The 20582-nt window shown below is 58.5% G+C and overlaps 1 protein-coding gene across 2 annotated transcripts; it reads right to left on the bottom strand.

The window, feature by feature from the left end:
* Positions 1-10: 10 nt before the first annotated feature.
* Nwd1 (NACHT and WD repeat domain containing 1) lies at positions 11-19580 on the bottom strand. Of its 2 annotated transcripts, none has more exons than XM_090325194.1 (18): positions 19495-19580; positions 18103-18219; positions 16442-16739; positions 14553-15828; positions 13482-13685; positions 12979-13138; positions 12311-12428; positions 11772-11930; positions 9979-10176; positions 6977-7099; positions 6564-6772; positions 5723-5992; positions 5042-5132; positions 3824-3978; positions 3382-3658; positions 1836-2386; positions 1067-1172; positions 11-918 (listed from the first exon to the last, which is right to left on the bottom strand). In XM_090325194.1, exons 1-18 carry the CDS (start codon positions 19576-19578, stop codon positions 617-619), a joined length of 4698 nt encoding a protein of 1565 aa, XP_090181320.1. In that variant the 5' UTR covers positions 19579-19580; the 3' UTR covers positions 11-616. The 2 variants fall into 2 exon arrangements, with proteins under 2 accessions (XP_090181320.1, XP_090180584.1); XM_090324458.1 differs by having other exon boundaries at positions 3382-3531; positions 3808-3978; positions 19495-19578.
* Between the last annotated feature and the right edge of the window lie 1002 nt (positions 19581-20582).

Below are 20582 nucleotides of genomic sequence, written 5' to 3'. Positions count from 1 at the left end.
GCTTGAACTAGGCCTGGGCACTATCCCTGAGCTCTTCAGATCAAGGCTACCGCCTTCCCGGGCTGGCTTTGAACCTCCATCCTCAGATCTCAGCCTCCTGAGTAGTTAGGAGGACAGGCGTGAGCCACCATGCCTGGCTGGAATAGCATTTTATTAGTAAAAGTGTGTCTCCAGTGTTTGCATTAGCACAGATCTGTGGTACATGAGGACATGTCAGTCATCCCCAGGCCCCACATACAACAATGTCCCCCAAATCCTGTGGCAGGAAAGCCACGACAGACAAGTCAGTTCTGAAGACAGTGGAGATGGATACCAAAATTCTCAACAGGCTCAGCCTAGCTACTAAACCATGGCTTATGGAGAAAACAAAATGTATATACAAGGGAATATCACTCAACCATGAACCAAGAATGAAATCTTGCCCTGAATAGCAAATTGGCTGGAACTAGAGAACGTTTTCTTAGGTGAAAAGAGCCAGATACGGGAAGATGAGGACCACAATGCTGGAGACTGGTGGCTTGTAATCCCAGCTCACTACTCAGGAGGCTGAGCTCAGAAGCCATGCCAGGCAGCAAGGTCCAGCCGCCCAGCAGAAAGCCGGGAGTGGAGGGGTTGGCTACAGCAGCAGGCACACTTGGGAGTGCTTGTTGGCTTTTGGCTCGTTCTCCAGGGCCACCTCTGCTCCAGGGCCCTGGGGTGCGGCCCCATTGGTGGCCAGCTCTTCTCTCCTTCTGGTCTTCACCATCCATACAGCCTTCTGGAAGTTCTGCAGGGCATCTTGAGGGGAGGCCCGAGCAGCCGGGCACTGGAGCCGCACCCGGATGAGCCAGCCCTGCCTGGTGGGGGCCATAAAGCCGTTAGAAGTGGGGATGATCCTGTTCACCACGGCGTGGACGAACTGAACAGTCAGCAGAGTGCCTGCAGGTGACCAGCAGAGAACAAATGAGAAAGCTGCGAGCCGGGCATGCCGCCCGTACCCATAATCCTCCCCTTAGGAGCCACCCTGCAGCTGCCTCCATAAAACCAGGGGGTGGAGGAAGAGCATGGTGAGAAACCAAGGACTCACCGTCCAGGGCTCTCCACACCACCACTGAGCCGTCCCTCCAGGCAGAGAACAAGTATTTGTCATCCTGGGAGAAGCAGGCACACTGGACACCCCTGCTGAAGGAGCTCTGTGGAAACCCCCCCCCCGACATCCGATCTTACCTGGGACATGGGACCCCAGAAAGCCCCAGAAACAGCCGTCAAAGGGGGCCCTGGAGCCCCTTTCCCAGGACCCAGGGTCAGAATGAAAATTATAGCAGTTTCAGTTTTTTTCCTTTGTGTCTTACACAGGGTCTGGCTATGTGACTGGCTAACCTAGATTCACGATCCTCCCTTCCTCGGCCTCCCAGAGCTGGAATGACAGGTCTCTGCCACCATGCTCAGCTCATCACTAAATATTCTGCCATCCTTGAAGGTCATAAGGTGAGTGTCTCTCCTATTTTATCCTGCATCCCGTCCCAGCCAATGACATGTGCATTTAATAAGCACCAAGGCTGGTGGCTCACGCCTGTAATCCCTGCCCCTCAGGAGGCTGAGATCTGAGGATCATGATTCAAAGCCAGCCTGGGCAAGAAAGTCCATAAAATTCTTATTTCCAATCAACCACCAGAAGTGGTGCTGTGGCTCAAACTGATAGAGCGCTAGCCTTGAGCAAAAAAGACCTCAAGGACAGCACCTGGGCCGAGTTCAAGCCCCACGACTGACAGAAAGAAAACCATCAAGTGTTTATTTGTCACATTTCTCAGGCTACCTTTGGACGGAAAGCGGGGTATGTGTGGCAGCCCACGTACCCCATAACTCATCTCGAGCTTCCACTGGCAGGTCCCCAAGTCCCACAGACACAGCAGGCCTTCCTCAGAGCCGCTGACAGCCAGCTGCTCCCCGTGGCTGACCTCCACGCACGAGACTCGGCTGGTGTGGGCCTCCAGCGGGAAGACTCTGGAAGTGGCGCACTCGTAGAGGAACAGCTCACCGTTGGTCATGCCGTAAGCCACGCGGGAGTCTCCCAGGACTGCCAGGGCCGCGATGGTCTCGGGGAGCTGGGTATAGAAGATGAACCTGGGGCCTTCGACAGCCGGGCAGGGGTCACCAGGCCCGACGTCCAGGACCAGGACAATGTGGTCGTAGGCCACGGCCAGCCGGTCCTCGCGCTTGCTTAGCGCCATGCAGTGGACGGGTTTCCGGGCCTCGGGGGGAGGGATGCAGAGGACGTCCTGAGGCGAGTTCAGGGGAAATACCAGCACGGTCCCCGAAAGCAGGCCAGCAAACAGCAGCTTCGTCTGCTCGGCCACCTCCAGACACAGGACCTCACTGGACGCATCCAGCACGCCGCGCTCCTCACCTGGCCCAGGGACAGAGGCCCACTGATTAGCCCACGTCTGTGACTTTTTCCTGGGTGCAGCCCCGGGGTCCCACACATGCCAGGCTAGCACCCTGCCCCCGAGGGAGGCACCCCACCCCATCTGAGCTTCCCATTTCCTAGCAAGTCCATTTGGATGTTTATGTGTTGTGAGTGTGTGTGTGGGGGGGAGGTGTTGTTTTTGTTTCGTTTTGTTTTGTTGACCCACAGCTCCACTTGCAGCGTGTGTGTGTGTGTGTGTGTGTGTGTGTGTGTGATTAATTGGAGTTAAGAGTTTCACAGGCCCAGGGCTGGTGGCTCCTGTGTGCAATCCTACTCATCCAGGAGGCTGAGAGCTGAGGATCGAGAATGGAGGTTCAAACCCAGCTCAGGCAGAACAGTCCCCAAGGGACTCCAATAAACCACTCAAAAATGGGGAAGTGGAGTGAGGCTCAACGTGACACCTTGGAGGGAAAGAACTCAGGACAACACCCAGGCCCAGAGTTCAAACCCACCACCCACAAAAATAACAATAGCCATAATAAAATAAATAGGCACTGGTGGCTCACGCCTGGCATCCTAGCTACTCAGGTACTTGAGATCTGAGGATGGAGGTTTAAAGCCAGCCCGGGGCATTGAAGAACGTGGGACTCGTATTGCCAGTTAACCACCAGAAAACCGGAAGTGGTGCCGTGGCTCAAGGGGTAGAGCGGTAGCCTTGAGCTGAAGAGCTCAGGGACTGAGCCCAGGCCCAGAGTTCAAGCCCCATGATTGACAAAGTAAAATAATAAAAATAAAAGATCCCCCCAAGTTGTGTGGTGGGTCCCACATGTGGGGATGCAGCGAGAAGCCGTGCCGGGAGCCTCACACACATCGGGTGCTCTGCTGTCCAGATGTTGGGTTTGAGTCCCAGCAGCGTGGATGAGGTGAGCATCGGGCCAGGGCCCCCCCCCCACCCCGTCCCAGGACTCACACATCCCCAGGACATCGCTGCCAACCTTCTGCCAAGTCCCAGATGGTGACTTGGTTTTTGTCCCCGATTCTAGGGAAGTAGACGTAGCTTCCGTGGTGAGACACGGCCGTGCGCCCTGTGCGGTCCGGGAAGGGGGTGCAGGCCCCAGACTGACGAGTGTGGGTGATATCCCAAGCTCTGAAGGTTGAAGACTGCCAGGAGGCCCCCACCACCAGGGCCCCTGCCCGGACCAGCATGCTCAGCGGTGCCCCCACACCCTCTAGGAGGCCCAACAAGGCTCCCTGCTCCGACAGGCTCCACACCTGAGGACACACACCAGAGGAAGAGTCAGTCCCCACGGCTCACGCCTCTGATCCCAGCCTGCTCAACAAAAAGAATCACGGCTTCTCTTCCATTGGCAGAGGACATGAGGACTAGGGGGCTGTGGGGGTGGGGGGAGGAAATGGAGGACCTGGATCAACTCTGACCTGAATGAGTGCATCCCGGGACCCAGTGACAATCAGGTTATTCTTAGGACCAAAAACAGCTGTCTCTACCACATCCTCGTGTTCCAGATCAGAAGCCATGAATCGGTGAAAACCCTGTGAGTCTGCCAGAAAGATCCGCACAGATTTCCCAAAGCCTGCAACAGCGGGGACGCGAGTTACAGAATTATACAGGAACCATGCGTGAGAGGCCCCCAAAGTAAAGATAAACACTCTCTTCTGCCGCATGAGTTAAGTACTTAAGACGTTCATTCTGTGATAGTGATGCACAACCAGTAGATATGGGAGGAAGAAAGGGAGGGAGGGAGCGGGGAAGGGAGGGAGGGAAGAAGGTATGAGAGCTCGAAACTCTAAGATGCAAGACCCAAAAGGATTGGGAGTTTGGGGGACATTCCCCCAACATACTCTCAGAACCCGGGGAATTTTCTGGAAAGATCCATCGGTCTTGGTTTAACCAGAATTCTGATTTCTACCCTGGGTGCAGGCTAATTCCACCCTAAACTGCTGGGGAGTCTGGAGGAGAATGAAGTGTAGCAAATTATAAGCAGTTTACTGCTTGGCTCATATTCCCAGGATCAGGAGGAACACAAAATATTGTAGATAAAATACTGTCTCGTGTGCAAGTTTATGCAAAACCAGTAAACGCCTTGGTGAATGGAACCTGGGGATTGTGCCCTAGGTACCCCAAACCTCAATTCCATGGTCGGGTCTCTGCCTGCCTGGTTTCTGGCTACAGCAAGTTAAGGAGTATGGAGAGGCTTGCAACAGGGAGGGAGGGAGGGATCGGTCCACATCCTTTGGGAAGTTACAGGAGCTGGGTCACATGTGCTGACTGAAGGCCCCACATTGTCAAGAGTGGCCCTGGGGGCCCCAAGCCGGCAGGCACCCACCCGGGGTGGCCTTGGCAGGCAGGAGGTTTGGCCATTGCCCAGCTCCGGAGGCAGAGCCTGGGAAAGGGACGTGGGGACATGATAAGGGTGGCCGTGCGTCACAGGGGCAGGGGCCGTGCCATCTCCCCCGATGTCCTGGAGGGCGAGCCAGCCGTCCCTGGGACCATAGGCTCCTCTCTGCTGCCCCTCGGAACCCCCACTGTGAACTTGAGGTGTATCTTGTAGCTAGGGAGGTTTGGGGGATCCCTCACTACGTGGGGAGTCGATGATTCCCTAAAGCAACCAGATAGGCACCCAGCACCCATGCCACCTGCTGCCAGGAGAGACCCGTCTTCCGACACCTCCACCAATCTCACAGCTTCTGGAAGCTTCTCCAGCAATCTGTCTCCCCTGGAGGAAATCTGGGCAGAGACAAAGGTTCGCTGTCAAGGATTTTGCCAGGGTTGATGGCCAACAGTCGGGGAGTTTTTATCCCCCACCTCTCAGAGCTGCACAAATCCTTTGATCCCACCCTCTCTCCATACCTCAGTTTCCCCTGTTTAATGAAAAGTGATGTCAGAAGCTGAGCTGTGTGGAGAAGCATTTCCCTACCAAAATGGAGACTATTATCACTGATCGATATTTTTGTCACTGGTGATATAAATCCACCATGCTGACAGATAGCCAGAGAACATTTCAGAATTCACCATCTGCCTGTGCAAGAGCGCCGGTGTTCCACAGGAGATAAAAACAGGTTGGAGCCGCCTATCATCCTGGCTACTCAGGAGGCTGAGATCTGAGGATCAAAGCCAGCCCGGGCACAAAAGGACCTGAGATTCGAATCTCCAATTCACCTCTAGAAAACGGGATGTGGGGCTGTGGCTCAAGGGTAGGGTGGTCGCCTTGAACTGAAGAGCTCAGGGACTGCGCCCAGGCCGAGTTCAAGCCCCAAGACCCACAGCGGCTGTGGAGATGGGGTAATACTGTCATTCTGGTCACAAAGCCGGCTTACCAGGCAGACAGAGCCTTCGCTAAAGCCAGTGACCAGGGTGTCCTGCTGCCAGAGGGCTGCACACGTGGGGGTCTCTCCCCGGGCACTGCTCAGACGCTGCTGGCTCTGGCGCTCACCCACGGTCGCGCTCCACAGACTGACCACGCCGGCCTGAGACACGGTGAGCAGCTGGGCAGGGACTTCCAGCATGGACACACACAGCCAGGGGTCCGAGGCCTGGCTCAGGATCCGGAACAGCAGCTCCGCCGTCTCCAGATCCCACGCGCTGATCTAACCGGGCAGCCAAGGGGAAACAGGGCTTTCCAGAATCAAATCCAAAGCTTACTCTTTTCAAACGTCAGTCCTGGGTCTGGAACTCAGGGCCCAGGCGCTGCCCTGAGCTTCTGTGCACCATGCTGGCTCTCTATCCTCTATCCCTTGAGCCACAGCCCCACTTCTGGGACTTTTCTGATGGTTTGTTGGAGATAAGAGACTCATGGGCTTTCCTGCCCAGGCTGGCTTTGAACCACAGTCCTCAGATCTCCCTCCTGAGGAGCCGGGATTACAGGAGGGAGCCTCCAGTTCCTTTTTTTTTTTTTTTTTGTCTGTCCCGGGCTTGAGCTCAGGGCCTGAGCACTGTTCCTGGGCTTTCTCAAGGCTAGAGCTCTACCACTTGACACTTAAGCCACAGCACCACTTCTGGCTTTTTCAGTGTTTGTGGTCCCAAGGAATTGAACCCGGGCCTTTGCACATGCTATGTTAGGCAAGCACTCTACCACAAGGCCACACTCCCAGCCCAACCACGTCCATGTTTTGAACACTTGTGTCTCTCTCCGCGTTGCAGAGGGATGGCAGGCCTTACCTTAGACCCCGATGTGGAGTACACAATTCGCTGGGCTTCGTCCACATGCAGGCTCCGGGCCTGAGGACTGGTGGTGTTTGCCGACCACCTGTCCCAAATGGTGAGCTTCTGGTGGCCCGACAGCAAATCCCACAGGCGCAGCGTGCCATCCTTGGAGGCGGAGACGGCGCGGGTCCCTTGGGCAAAGACCCGCACGCACCACACCTCGCCTGCGGGGGGGGACGAGGGTGGCCAGCTGGGCGCAGGACCAGCCATTAGTGCAGCCTCCACCCTCACATCCCATCCTCCGTCCCCAGGGGCTGAGACACGTTTCAAAGGGACTCTAGTTTTCCACGGTCATCTCGGTCTCTCCTCACTGGGTGAGCCAGGAGGGGTGGAGAGAGGACGGGGAGATGAAGACCCCCAAGCCCTACCTGTGTGTCCAGGGAGGAAGTGGACCGGATGCTCCTCTGCCACGTCCCACATGGCCACCACGCCATCATGTGTGCCAACCACCAGCAGCTGCTCCTCCTGGCTCCAGGCCATGGCCGTGATGCCTAGGGCCACAGAGAAAGGACTGCCGGGCAGCTCAACTGCAGTGGCATGAGTTCAAGGCCAGCCACCAGCCACAGCCACACGCGGGCAATGGCAGGGAAGGGAAGTTTATTTCTGACTACGTATTCATCCTGGGTCTTGAACTCAGGGCCTGGGCTTCTTTTGCTCTCTACCCCTTGAGTCACAGCTCCAGTCTGGTTCATTGGAGATAAGAGTCTTACGGGAACGTGGCCTATTGGTAAAGTGCTTGGCCTAGCATGCAGGAAGCCCTGGGTTTGATTCCTCAGCACCACATACACACAACAGGCTGAAAGTGGTGCTATGGCTCATGTGGTAGAGAACTAGCCTTGAGAAAACCCAAGAACAGTGCTCAGGCCCTGAGTTCAAGCCCCAGGACTGGCAAAAAAATAAAAAGGGTGGGGTCTCATGGACTTTCCTGTCCGGGGCTGGCTTTGATCTCCAGTCCTGAGATCTCAGCCTCCTAAGTAGCTGGGATTACAGATTACAGGCATAAGCACGATCGGCCACTTGACTGTGAAATTTAAAGTGCCCTTTGGGTAGAAAAAAGACTCTAGTCATCGTTTAGTCCTGAGCGATTAATATCTGGGTAGACTGTTTTGGTGTGGGAAGGAACTCTGGGTCCCATGCTACTCAATCCCCAGAAGGGGCAGGGGGCTGGGGTCTCAGCCCCCCCTGCAGCTGCTACCTGAGCTGGCTGAGCCCAGGCCAGGCCTGCCAGCAGCCCACGACCGCCCAAGCCACAGAAAAATGGCTGAGGACACTCAGGAGCCCACCCTCACCCTCGTGGGGTGTCTAGGGGTCAGTGTGCAGTGGGGAGGGGCTGAGACTCCCGCCCCCAATTCTAGCCAACAGCCCCAACTTGCTTGAAATCCCCAGCTTAATTGAAGGCCTTGCAGGCCTAGGGGTTGCTAGGCACCAGGCCACGGGCATTATGGGATGACAGCCTGGCACATGCGCAGATCGCTTCAGAAAAAATGATTCTGCCAAGTCATGGTCCCTCCCCCCACCCCACCCCATCCCCCCAAAAAGCTGAAATTTTGTATCCAGACACTGGGCTGCGGCACAGCTTCCCCCCCTTCCCAGCCCCCCACTGCCCTGGTGTTTTTCCACTCCTATTAAGACTCCTGGCTTGGAGGCCTTTCCTTTTGTTTCTCTCAGTTCGATTCCTGGCTGGGGAGGCCAAGAATCTGGGGTGTCCCCTCCCCCAGGAACAACCCCTGCACCCCCACCTCGGAGCTTCCCCCTCTGAAAAGCTGTCTGTTGACACATCTTGACAGGCCTCCTCCAAAGAGACAGACAGACAGACACCCTCATTTTGCCTCTATTTTTCTCTATTTGCCAACACAGCCCCTTCCTGGCTGCAGCAGGAATCCCCTGTTCTGTGCCTCAGTTTCCCTGCTCGGGGAGTGGCTGGTGAGTGAGCAGGGACCGTGGGGCCTCTGTAAGCTCGGAAGAGTTGGAGGTTTGTGCTTCTTTCTTTCTGTCTCCTGGAGGAGACATGGCTTGCTTCTCAGGAGGTGGGGGAGGTGGGGTTGTGTTTTTCTTCTCCAGCTTTCCATGGGGGCCTTGTCAGAGCACCTACAAGGCTGACCTGCTGCCTCAGGTCCCCAAGGCCCCAGTTCTGTCCCTGACCCGGCTCAGTGGCCCACGCCTGTAATCCCAGCTCCTCAGCAAGCTGAGATCTGAAGGGTCCCACCAAAAAAAAAAAAAGGAAAGAAAAGACAGAAAGAAGGAGAGTGGAGCAGTGACTCCAACCAGCAGAGCTCCAGCCTTGCACAAAGCTCAGGCCCCAAGTTCAAGCCCCAGGGCCTGCACAGAAAGAGAGAGACGACGTCTAAGACCATACCACCCTGAACGTGCCCGATCTTGGAAGCTAAGCAGGGTCGGGCCTGGTTAGTACTTGGATGGGAGACAGAGAGGGAAGAGCTCACGGCCGGGTTGGTGCAGGCTGGCCGGGTCATTTTCCTAGTTCAACGGTAAAGTGGGGGGAGGGAGACCCTGAAAACAGCGCCCCAGAACACAGAACCTGGCCTCCACCCCCGCACCCCACTTGAGCGTTTCGCGTCGTTCCTTTCTTCTCCTAGGGACACTGCCTCCAAGCCTGGGAAGGGAGGGGACCTGATTGAGGACTGCAGCCATCGCGCTTCTCTGATTGGCTGCTTCCTTACACCTCATTTGCATGTGACGTGATCTCCCGTGCGGGTCTCCCAGTGATTCGATTTGTGTGCAAGCTTCTTCTGAGGAGACTCGTTCTTTTGTTGTCTTGTTTTCCTGCCAGGTACCCGGTGCTGTCCTTTAGCTGTTTTATTCAAAGCTGGCATTCTGCCGCTTGATTACAGGTGTGAGCCACTGGCACCTTGCTCTGTTTTCAATGTGTTATTTGTTTTGGTGCAGAACTCAGATCCTGGGTGCTGCCTCTGAGCTTTTGTGTTCAAGGCTAGCACTTTACCACTTGAGCCCCCCATGGAGATTCAGTTCAACATCTATGGATGTCATCCTTCAGGGCCACAAGACAAGAACCTGACTAGCCCGCCGTGTGGGCCCGCAGGAAAGCTTGATCAACCTGGCCTTAATGCCCCCAAAACCACTCTTGTCCATAGCTGGTGGCTCACAGCTGTAATCCCAGTTACTCAGGAGGCTGAGATCTGAGGATCCTTGTTCAAAGCCAGCCTTGGCAGGAAAGTCCTCGAGACTCATCTCCAACTACCAAAAAGCCAGCCTTCTGGGGCTCCCCCACTTGGGGCCCATGAGTGTTGGTATCCCTAGGGTACAGAGGGCCAGGCAGGCGGGTGTGCACTGTGGCCAGAGCCGTTCTCCTGGCACGGGGAGCCCTGAACACAGGAAGGTAGGGGCTACTCACCCTTGTGGCAGCCAGTGAGGGTGGCCCTCAGGGGTCCTCCAGGGGGCTGCAGAAAGCCAGCCAGGGGCACCAGCAAGGGGTGCGGGCATGCTCGGAGCCAGCTCTGGGCCTGCTGGCACAGTTGCCCCACCAGCATGGGGTGGGACTTGGAGAAGAAATGGAGCCTGGCCAGGAGCTCCGTGTACAGGGTGCTTTTCTCTGCGACAGAGGGGACCCTTGTTAGGTGCTGAACTGAACCCCCAGCCCTTCCCTGGACACCCGTCCCCCAGGTCCAGACAACTGTGATCTCTGAATTCCCCCCCCCCCACTTCCCTTCCTCCTGGGGTACACCCGTTATCCCAGCACTTGGGCGATGGAGGCTCATCCCCTATAAAGTACTCAGGAAAAGCTGGAAGTGCAGCTGCGCTCAAGTGGTAGAGCATGCTAGCAAAAGAGTCTCCCAGACTTTCCTGCCTGGGCTGGCTTTGAACCATGATCCTCAGATCTCAGCCTCCTCAGAGGCTGGGATGACAGGCGTGAGCCACCTCACCAGGCTGGAACATCAATTCTTGTAGACGTTGGTCTTTCCTTAGCCTAGCTTGGGGCATGTTCTAGAAGGTTCTTAGAGTACACGGCTGTGGCCAGGCACCCTCTGGTGGTGGCCTTTGTCATTACATCCCAGCTGTGTCTCAGAGCTTGGTCTGGGAAGGGGGAGGGGGAGGGGGGTGCTGAGGGGTGTTTGTGGGGTGATGGCGCTGCAGTCGCAATGGTCCCCCCACCAGCAAGTGGCAGAGATCAAATTTTAGTCAACATCATGGGGACCCAAGTTCTCGTCCATGGCCAAGGATGACGGTTTGCAGTCACCCCAAGCTAAATGTGAGTGGGACCCCAGCTGAGTAAACAAGGCTGGGCATGGTGGGGTGTGCCTGCAATCCCAGCTAGGAAGGCTGCCTAGGGAGGAGGATCAAAAACTGAAACCTGCCCAAGACCAAAACAATCGGCATCATCACATGATGATCTCTGAAAAATAACGGAGGTCACTGGGGAGCCGGTGACTCAGGCTGCCATCCCAGCCACTCAGGAGGCTGAGCTCTGAGGATGGTGGATCAAAGCCAGCCTGGGCAGGAAAGTCCGCAGGACTCTTACCTCTAATTAAATCACCAAAACATAAAAGAATTCTTGGGGACCGGAGTTTGGCCTAGTGGTGGAGTGCTTGCCTAGCATGCACGAAGACCAGGGTTCAATTCCTCAGTACCACATGCACAGAAAAAGCCAGAAGTGGTGCTGTGGCTCAAGTGGTAGAGTTCTAGCCATGAGAAAACCTAAGGCTAGTGCCCAGGCCCCGAGTTCAAGCCCTGGGACTGGCAAAAAGGAAAATAGGACTGGAAGTTTGGCCTAGTGGTAGAGTGCTTGCCTAGCATGCACAGAGACCTGGGCTCCATTCCTCGGTACCACATACATAGAAAAAGCCGGAAGTGGTGCTGAGACTCAAGTGGTAGAGCTCTAGCCTTGAGAAAGTCCAAGGACAGTGCTCAGGCCCTGAGCTCAAGCCCAGGACTGGCAAAAAAAAAAAAAAAAAATTATTATTATTTTTCCTTAGGAGTGGATTTGAGTGAGGAAGAAGTAAACTGTGTTCAATGGTTATTCTTAGTTTTTTTCAGTTTTCTCAAAATTCAAAATACACTCTAAGTTCCATATTCTAGCAGCTGGTGCTGCGAAGAAACCCATGGTGTTGGCAGGGAATGCGGGGGCTTCTAGAAGTTTCCAGACCAGGCAGAGTGTACCCTGGGGTCAGGCGAGCAGCCCCCACTCACCCAGGCCTCGGAGCTCGGCGGCCGGGCGGCACAGCTGGATGGCCTCCCGGATGAGGCTGACCTCGGGGCAGCGGAGATGCGGGGCGCACAGCTCAAAGTCGTCCAGCAGGCTCTCCAGACCCCCTGAGAGGGCCCGGCAGGCCAGCCAGCTCATGTTCCCTGTGGGGACAGGGAGAGGATGTGGGGAGCCCCCACCCCCGGTCCTGGGTGCTGGGGCCGTGTGTTTCTAGGGCTGGGGTGGAGCTGTGACTTGTGGGGTACAGAATGGCACGCTTGGGTCTGCTCCCTCATGTTGGATCTCGGCCACCAAGGTGACATGGCTAATGGTGTCCACCAGGAGGGAGGGGGGACAGGAATATGGATGGACAAATGGATAGATGGGTGGTGGCCGTCCAGTGTCCGTCACGCTGGACGCAGGTCCCCTCCCCCCTGTAATCCGGGGGGGGGGCATCCCCCAGCCCCTCCCCAGCTCCGATGCCTCCCACCCCCTGCACACACACCGCAGGCCCTGGGGAGGGGCTCCCCTCACCCCATCCTACCCAGCACGTCCTGCCTCAGCTCCTGCGTGCGGCCTGCCAGCAGCAGATGTCGGGGCAGCTCCTGCAGCTTCCGCACGTTGGCCACCGAGTCTGAGAACCACAGCGGCTGTGCGGCGACCTGCGGGGAAGAGGGGACTCTGCCAGGCCAGGGTCCCCACAGTACTGGACCGGTCAGGCCTCCCCAGGGTGGGGCACTGCCTCTGGGCTCCTGAGGATATGTAGGAGTCTGTCTGGCAGAAAGTGTTACAAAAGAAGGTCCCATCTGCTGAGGTCCCATCTCCACGGTGACGAGGTGAGATCCTAGGGCTGGAAAGCCACTCAGGGCTCAGCACCCATGCTAGGCCCAGTGTGCACCTGCCCCATCGCAGCCCAGGTCACCAGTGGAGAGACACGCCCGTACGGCCAGTTACTGGGGAGGAGGCAGAGATGGGGACGATCAGGGTTCGAGGCCAGCCCGCACAGACCGTTCACGAGACCCCACAGCATCTCGCCACAGAGGGCAGGCCTGTGGCAGCCCTGGCGAATGCTACTTGGAGCGGCCAGGGGTCGACCTAAGGCTTCCATTCCAGGTTTGCTTTTCTTCCCCCTAGGGAAACTGGGGAGGGAAGGCTGCACCCCCACTGTCCCAGGGGCTCCCAGGGGCTGCAGGTGCCAGGTGGACGCCTCACCTTGCGGTCCAGACTCAGTGGCTTCCCCACGAGCGGCAGGGTGATGAGTTTTCTGGTGCCCTGGCTCCAGGCCCCTGAGAAGAAGTCCGCCAGGACGCTGTGCCTCTCGGCTTTCGCCCGTCCCGACAAGTAGCGCACAGACGCCACTTCAGCCAGCTGCCTGCAGGGCGGGGACATGGGCTGGTGGTTCAGGGGACAGCAGCCAGCTGCCAACAGCTGCCAGGCTTCTCCAGCCAGGCCCCCCACACCAGTCCTTCCTCTGGTCTTCCCACTGCTCCTGCGATTGTGCGCCTGCACGTCTTTGCTTCATCCCATTCAGCCGGGCACAGTGACGCCCGCCTGGAATCCCAGCCACTCAGGAGGTTGTTGGTCTAGGAGTTCAAAGCCAACCCAGACCAAAGTGGCAAGGTCCCAGCTTCCAGCTGGCTGGGGGAGGCAGGGGGTCCTTCTTCCAGGCCAGGTCTGTCCTCGGGTCCCCACGCCCAGCTCCCGGCCAGGCCTACCTGTGAGCTATGGCCAGGAGCGTGCTGCCATCCACGGGCCTCCGGGCCAGGCAGTGACCCAGGTCCTGCCTCAGCCGCACCCACAGCAGCGGGGGAAAGCGCAGCAGCTGGCGGCTGGGGGGCATCCAGGAGCTGTACGCAGCGCACAGGACCTCGTCATCCAGGGACAGCACGTCCTTCAGCTCTGCCTCCGACAGGCCGAACCTGCGGGGGGGGGGGCAGGAGTGGAGAGGTGGAGAGGGGGAGGTTGGGCGACAGGCCCGGGGTCCCCACCGCCCCCAGATCCTGGGCCTGGCAGGGGCTGAGGCCAGAGGGGCAGATGCAGTATGGGCCCTCCTCCCCTGCACACCTCGGGCTCCCCCTCCTCCTCTTCCTCTTCCTCTTCCCTCTCTCCTTCTTCCTCATCTGCCTGTGCTCTCTGCTGACCCAGACCACTGGTAAAATCTGGGCTCAACAGAAAATCTTGGGTGCATCTACTAGGACCAGGTAAAGGACAGAGTGTCCCCAATTTTTTTTTTTGCCAGTCCCAGGGCTTGAACTCAGGACCTGAGCACTGTCCTTGGGCTTTTCTCAAGGCTAGAGCTCTACCACTGGATCCCCAGCACCACTTCCGGCTTTTTTTCCATGTACCAAGGAATGGAACCTGGGTCTTGGTGCATGCTAGGTAAGCACTCTACCACTAGGCCACACCCCTGGCCCCATTCACGATTTGAAATACAGCTCTCCTTCCTTCTGTCCCTTCCTTTTTTTTTTTTTTTTTTAACTAGCCAGAAAGCCAGATGTGGAGCCCTGGTTCAGGTGGTGGAGAGCCAGCCTTGTTCACACCAGGGAAAGAGCCCAGACCCTGCATTCCAGCCCCAGGAAAAAGAAAAAAACAACACACACACACACACACACACACACACACACACACACACACACACGAAAACCGGAAGTGGCGCTGTGGCTCAAAGTGGTAGAGGGCTACAAAGGAGCAAAAGCTCTGGGGCTGCGCCCAGGCCCTGAGTTCAAGACCCAGGACCAGCCTCAGGAACCCAGTAGGTAGGAATGCCGACCCCGCCCCAGGCTCACCGGGCCGCGGTGAGGTAGCCCAGCACCCGGGCCACCAGCAGCTGCCCGTGCGTGTCCTCCAGGCGGGCGCACAGCTGGTGTGTGGCCTCTTGCGCCGTGGCGGCCAGGGGGGTGGGCACGGTGAAGGAGGCCCACTTCCTGGCCTCCTCGAAGGCCAGCCTCAGCGTCCGGGGGTGCCCGCACTCGGGGAGGCAGGCCCACAGCGCGGCCCTCTGCTCGGGGCTCAGCGTCCTGCGGGCGCTGGCCAGCAGCCGTTGCAGCAGGTCCTGGCCCTGGCCGGCCGGCAGCGGCTGCACCTCCAGGAAGGCGTCGGGGTCTCGGAGCATCTGTCGCAAGGAGTTCAAAACCCCCTGCTGCCCCGAGCAGGCGGACAGGATGAGGTGGACCCGGGGGGGACAGCGGGTGGGCAGCCAGGGGACGCGCCTGCCAGCAGGGCCGGATGCGTCCAGCCCGTCGATGTCATCCAGGACCAACACCAAGGACTCCCAGTTTCTCTGTGCCACGGTGTGCAGCAGCGCGTGCAGGAGCTGCAGCAGGCGGCAGCGCCGGGCCAGGACCTGGGCGGGCGGCAGGGGCAACCCGAAGGCCAGGCACACCTGGAAGGCCAGGGACTGGACCAGCTGGCGGGCGTCCAGGCTCCCGCCCGAGGACCCCAGCAGGCGCAGCGCGGTGACTGTCCTGCGGCCCAGTAGCCCGGGCATGTCCCGCGCCAGCCGGCACAGCAGGGCGGTCTTCCCCACACCCGGGGGCCCGAACAGCACGATCGGGGGGTGGGGGCGCCCCTCGTCCGCCCGCAGCCGCCGCCCCAGCCGGGCCAGGAAGTCCTGGCGGCCACAGAAGGTGGCAGTGGCCTCGGCGGCCAGGCGGAGGTGGTGGCCCAGCTCCTGGTAGAGCCAGGCCAGCGCCTGGGGGGCCGCGTCCAGCTGCCGGAGCCCGGCCAGGATCTGGTGGTTGGCCTCGGCCACAAACTGCTCGCTGAGCTCCTGGAGGTAGCGGGCGTGGGTCTTGTTTTTGGGGTTCAGCAGATCCCGGCTCCATGGCAATGGGTGGGCCTTGAGCACCTCGGGGTGTGCCTCCGCCAGGCGCTCCTTCAGGCAGGCCAGGAGGCTCTGGGCATCGGCGTCCAGGCAGCCATCCGGCCCGCGGTCCACGGTCGGGAGGGCGCAGTCGTCCAGGACGTGTTTGTGGAGGTCTCGGATCTGCCGCAGGAACACGGTGGCCCCCCACGCCGCCCCGGGCCATAGCAGCACCCCACGGTCCAGCTCCCACTCCAGGACTGGAAGAGCAAGACCAGGAGAGAGTGGACACCGCCGGCCCGAGGTGGCCGCCGGGAGACACTGGTGTGTGAGTGACTCTGTGTGTGCACGTGTGCCGGTCCGGGGCCTGGGCACTGTCCCTGGGCTTTCTCAAGGCTGGAGCTCTACCACTTGAGCCACAGCACCACATCTGGCTTTTTTCTATGTAGGTGGTACTGAGAAATGGAACCGGGGTCTTTGTGCATGCTAGGCAAGCACTCTACCACTAGGTAGCCACGCTGGTGACTCAAGCCTGTCACCCCAGCGACAGAGGAAGCTGAGATCTGAGGATCACAGTTCAACACCAGCCTGGGCACTGAACGGCATGAGACTCTTCTCTCCAGTGAACCAGCAAAAAGCCAGAAGTGGAGTCTTGGCTCAAATGGTAGAGCGCCAGCCTTGAATGAACAAGCTCGGGGACAGCGCCCAGAGCCTGAGTTCAAGCCCCCGGACTAACTTTCCCTATCCCCTGACCCCCCCAAACAAAATAAACCCAATCCCATTCTCCAGAACCAAGGGCCACGCGCAGGTTGGGCTTGGTGAGTCCCACTGTGCGCCTCGGTGAGTCCTGAGCCTCTCCGTCCCCAGCCTGACCTGAGCGATGATAACGACGCCACTGCTCCTGGCTCAGGACGCCCAGCCTCCAGGCCTCCTGCGCTCCACCGCGGAGGACGGCGGTCAGCGAGGCCTCCTCAGGCCCGTGGGCCTCCCCGACGTCGGGTTCCTGCAGGACGTAGGTGGGCGGCACCGCATTCTCATCCCTCTGAAAGCGCCGAGCCACCAGCTCCAGGTCCCGAGGCCTGGCGGAGAGCTGGGCTCTCAGCGTCTCCCATTCCTTCTCCTCAATCAGGCCAGGGACAGGACAGGGGCCGTAGCGGTCACCCAGCAGGGCCTGGCAGGGAGGTGGGGAGACGGGAAGGGGGTGTGTGTGTCATTTGACCATGAACGAAGCATCTCGAGCCCTGATCATGAGTGGGGGGAGAAAAGCTCAGAGACCAGAGGCTCAGGTAGCTGGGTAAGGTGGCTCATGCCTGTAACCTCAGCCACTCAAGAGGCAGAGATTGGGACAACAGCAGTTCAGGGCTGGCTGGGGTAAAAAGCAAGGCTTCTTCTCCAATCAGGAAGCTAGGCGCGGAGGCATGGAGACAGGATAGTCCTGCCGGCTACCCAGGAGACGTACAAAGAGGGAAAGATATAAGGTAAGAAATAAAAGAAATGAAAATTAACTCAATAAATAAAAGATCAAAAGATAAATGAGGCAAAAAAAGGCTGGAGGCCTGGCTCAAATGGAAGAGCACCTGCTTAGCAAGTGCAAGGTTGTGGGTTCGATGTTACACACACACACACACACGGAGTTCAGGTACAAGCCAAATGCAGTGAACATGCCTATAATCCCAGCACTTGAGAGGTGAAGACAAGTGCACTGTAAGTTCAAAACCAGCCTGAGCTAGGGAGTGAGACTGAGTCTTAAACCTCCCTCCCTCTTCCTTCCCGCCCCCATCCCCCCAAAACATCACTCCAAATGTGGACACAGAAACTGAGGTGACAGGCAGACAGACAAACTGTCGGACACAGAAAGTGAGAGACAGAATCTCACTAAGTGGACCAGGCTGGCTTCAAACCCCTGGGCTAACCTGGCCTCCCTGCCTCTCCACCTCCTGAGCAGCTGGGACAGTGTGAGCTCCACCCAGAGCCAGCCATTGCTGACCTGGTCTCCTGGGACAGCCCAGGAGAACGGTGTGGTTCACGCCAGTAATTCCAGCCCGTCGGGAGGCTGAGATCAGAGGCTCATGGTTCAAATCCAGCCTGTGCAGAAAAGAAAGTCCTTCTGCCCAGGGGTGGGGGAGAGCAAAGAGCAGGACAGGGACACCCAGAGCAGGACGGGGACACAGAGCTGGGGTTTGCAGGATCTGAGCCAGGCACATTCCGAGCTCCCCCTGGAGCCTCTGGGGGCGCTGTGGGTTCTGGAGACACAGAGGCCAGGGAGCCGGGGCTGCCAGCTGCCTAATGACCTGGCTAATGGGTGCCACTCATCAGGGCCTCAGGGGAGGGTCCCCAGGTCCGAGCATGGGGAGGAACACGGGGTGCCTGGCTCAGAAAGGAGGCAGGAAGGGGGCAGGTTGTGATTGACTGGTAATGTCTGCCCTGGGCAGGGGAGGGGGTGTGCAGGTTCTGATGACACAAATGCCACCCCATTCCCTCTGTGGTTAGGGACGCACCCCCCCCCCTTGCCCTGAGGTGACAGGCAGACTCACAACAAACGCCGGGCCTATGGATGTCTGCTGGCAGCGGCTGAGTTCCTCCAGGCAGAGTTCCATCATGGAGTGGTCCAGGGCCTCTGTGTCCTGAATGCCCCACCTCAGGTCAACAACCTGGAGGGGTGGAGAGGCTGCGGTGACCGAAGGCTCTGTGTATCACTGTCACCACAGGCAGCCTGGGAGCTGGTAATACAGCGCTGCAGTGAGTTGTGGCTTATCTTGTGTGAGGCCCGGAGTTCAAATCCCAGCACCGCCACACAAACAACCCGACAAGGCCACCTCTAGAGAGATGGCAAGCCACTCGGAGGCCAACCCGGCAGAAAAGTTCATGAGAGGCCGGGAGCGTGGCCTAGTGGTAGCGTGCTTGCCTAGCATGCACGCAGATCCAGGTTCGATTCCTCGGTGCCACATACGTAGAAAAGCCAGAAGTGGTGCCGTGGCTCAAGTGGTAGCGTACCAGCCTTGAGCCAAAAAAAGCTCCACAGCACCCAGGCTGACATAAAAGCTTGACAACACCCAGCACCAAGCCCCAGAACTGGCCACAAACAAAACCAGAACACAACAACAGCAAAATTCTCCAAAATAACCAACCTAAAAACCGATCTGGAGGCATGGCTCAGCAGCAGAGCACCTGGCTAGTAACCACGGGTCCTGAGATATTAAACGGCATGCTCTCTCCTATGGACACAGCCACACCGCCGCTGCGTTTGGTGGGAGCTGCAGGCAGGCCGTGATTTTCCCTTGGCCAATAGCAAGCTGAGGTCACTCCAGAGCTGGCGATGGGGACGTGAAAGGACCGGGGTGCAGAGCAGAGAAAAGGGCCCCAGAGCCAGCCTGCTGACCTCAGCCGTGTGTGTGTGTGTGTGTGTGTGTGTGTGCCTCAAATTCCCATCCTCCTGCCTCGGCCTCCTGGGCTGAGGTGGGTGAGGAGGAATGGAGTAAGCTAGGAAAAGGAATCCTATTTCGTTTTTTAGTCCATCCTGGGGCTTGAACTCTGGCTCCGGGCGCTGTCCCTGAGCTCTTCAGCTCAAGCCTGGTGCTTTACCGCTTTGGGCCACAGCACCATTTCCCCTTTTCTGCTGATTCATTGGAGTTGAGAGTCTCATGGACTTTCCTTTCCCGGCTGGCTTTGAACTAGGATCCTCGGATCTCTGATGTGAGCCACTGGAGTCCCCATTCACGGTAGCAGGATGTGGGGAGTTTACAGGGCCTCGCTGCAAGAAGACACTGTGACGCCCTTGTTTGGAAAATTCAGGAGGTGCCAGACATTGGTGGCTCCCAAAGCTCAGGGACAGTGCCCAGGCCCCAAGTTCAAGCCCCAGGAGAAACAAAAGGAGGTGGGGAGGCCTTGGCAGCCAGGCGGGAAGGAGATGGTGGCGAGGCACTCACCTCGAAGGTCAGGCAGTGTTTCTGGCAGAAGGCTTGCACTTTGGGGTAGGCGTGGCACAGCAGCGCCTCTCTCTCCGTGTCCATGTCTGGAAGGGAAAGCCTGGGCAGCATGACTGGAGGCCCGAGAGGGAGGCCCACAGCCTCCACCCCACATGCCACCGCCACGATGGCTCTCGCTGCCCCCGCCCCCAGCTCCTCAGGAGGCTGGGAGCTGAGGATCCTGATTCAAAGCCAGCCCGGGAGATGCTTCCACGTCTGGAGAAGCACTAGAAAGCTGGAAGTGGAGCTGTGGCACAAGTGGTAGAGTGCCAGCCTTGAGTGGAAAAGTGTAAGGATGGCACTGAAGCCCTGAGTTCAAGTCCAGCAACCGAATTTTAAAAAATTAGAGGAAGTATGTGGGCTGGGCGGGGGGGGGGGGAGTCCAGGAGACCCCTCCCCTCTCCGCACCCCTGTGAGCCTAGCCCTGGCCCCCTGACCTGTGCCCAACCTGCCCTTACCTGAGAGCGGGGCGCTGAGGTAGATGGCCACAGCGCTGGGCTGTGGCGCGGGCAGGGGCCCCATTTGGCCGTGGAGGAGCCGCCGGCGGGTGCGGGGGCTGAGGGCCCCCCCACTCATGCTGCCCCTCCCCCAGACCCCACCCCACTTGCTCCTCTCCACTTCTGAGCAGGCTGCTGGCCCAGGGCCTCGCCACTGAGGCGTCTCCACCTCGACGCATGGCTGCCACCCTGGTCTGATCCTCTCCCAAGAGCTCCCTGTCACCACAGCAACTGCAGCTGCCCTGGAGGCCCGACACCGGGGCCTCCCCAGCTCTGCCTCCCCAGGGCCTCTCTGTAAACTGAGTCTCAGCTCAGGTGTGCAGGGGGAAAGCAAGGAATTGCCAGGAGCTGCCCCACCCCTCCCCTGCCCGGGTAGAGGGGGCTCGCTGTAATTCAGAACCACCCCCAAGATGCCCCCACCACAGAGGGATTTGCCCCCTTCCTTCTTTCCCCCCAAAACTACAGCTCCAAATCAATACCAGTGCCAGGTTCTGGTGGCTCACGCCTGGCATCCCAGCTCCTCAAGAGGCTTGAAGGGCCAATGGCAGCCTG

The sequence above is a fragment of the Megascapheus bottae genome, chromosome 1, assembly GCF_031878675.1.
Source record: "Megascapheus bottae isolate mThoBot1 chromosome 1, mThoBot2.hap1, whole genome shotgun sequence".
NCBI lineage: Eukaryota > Metazoa > Chordata > Mammalia > Rodentia > Geomyidae > Megascapheus > Megascapheus bottae.
The sequence above is the reverse complement of the archived record's forward strand: the minus strand, read 5'-3'. Positions and strand labels throughout refer to the sequence as shown.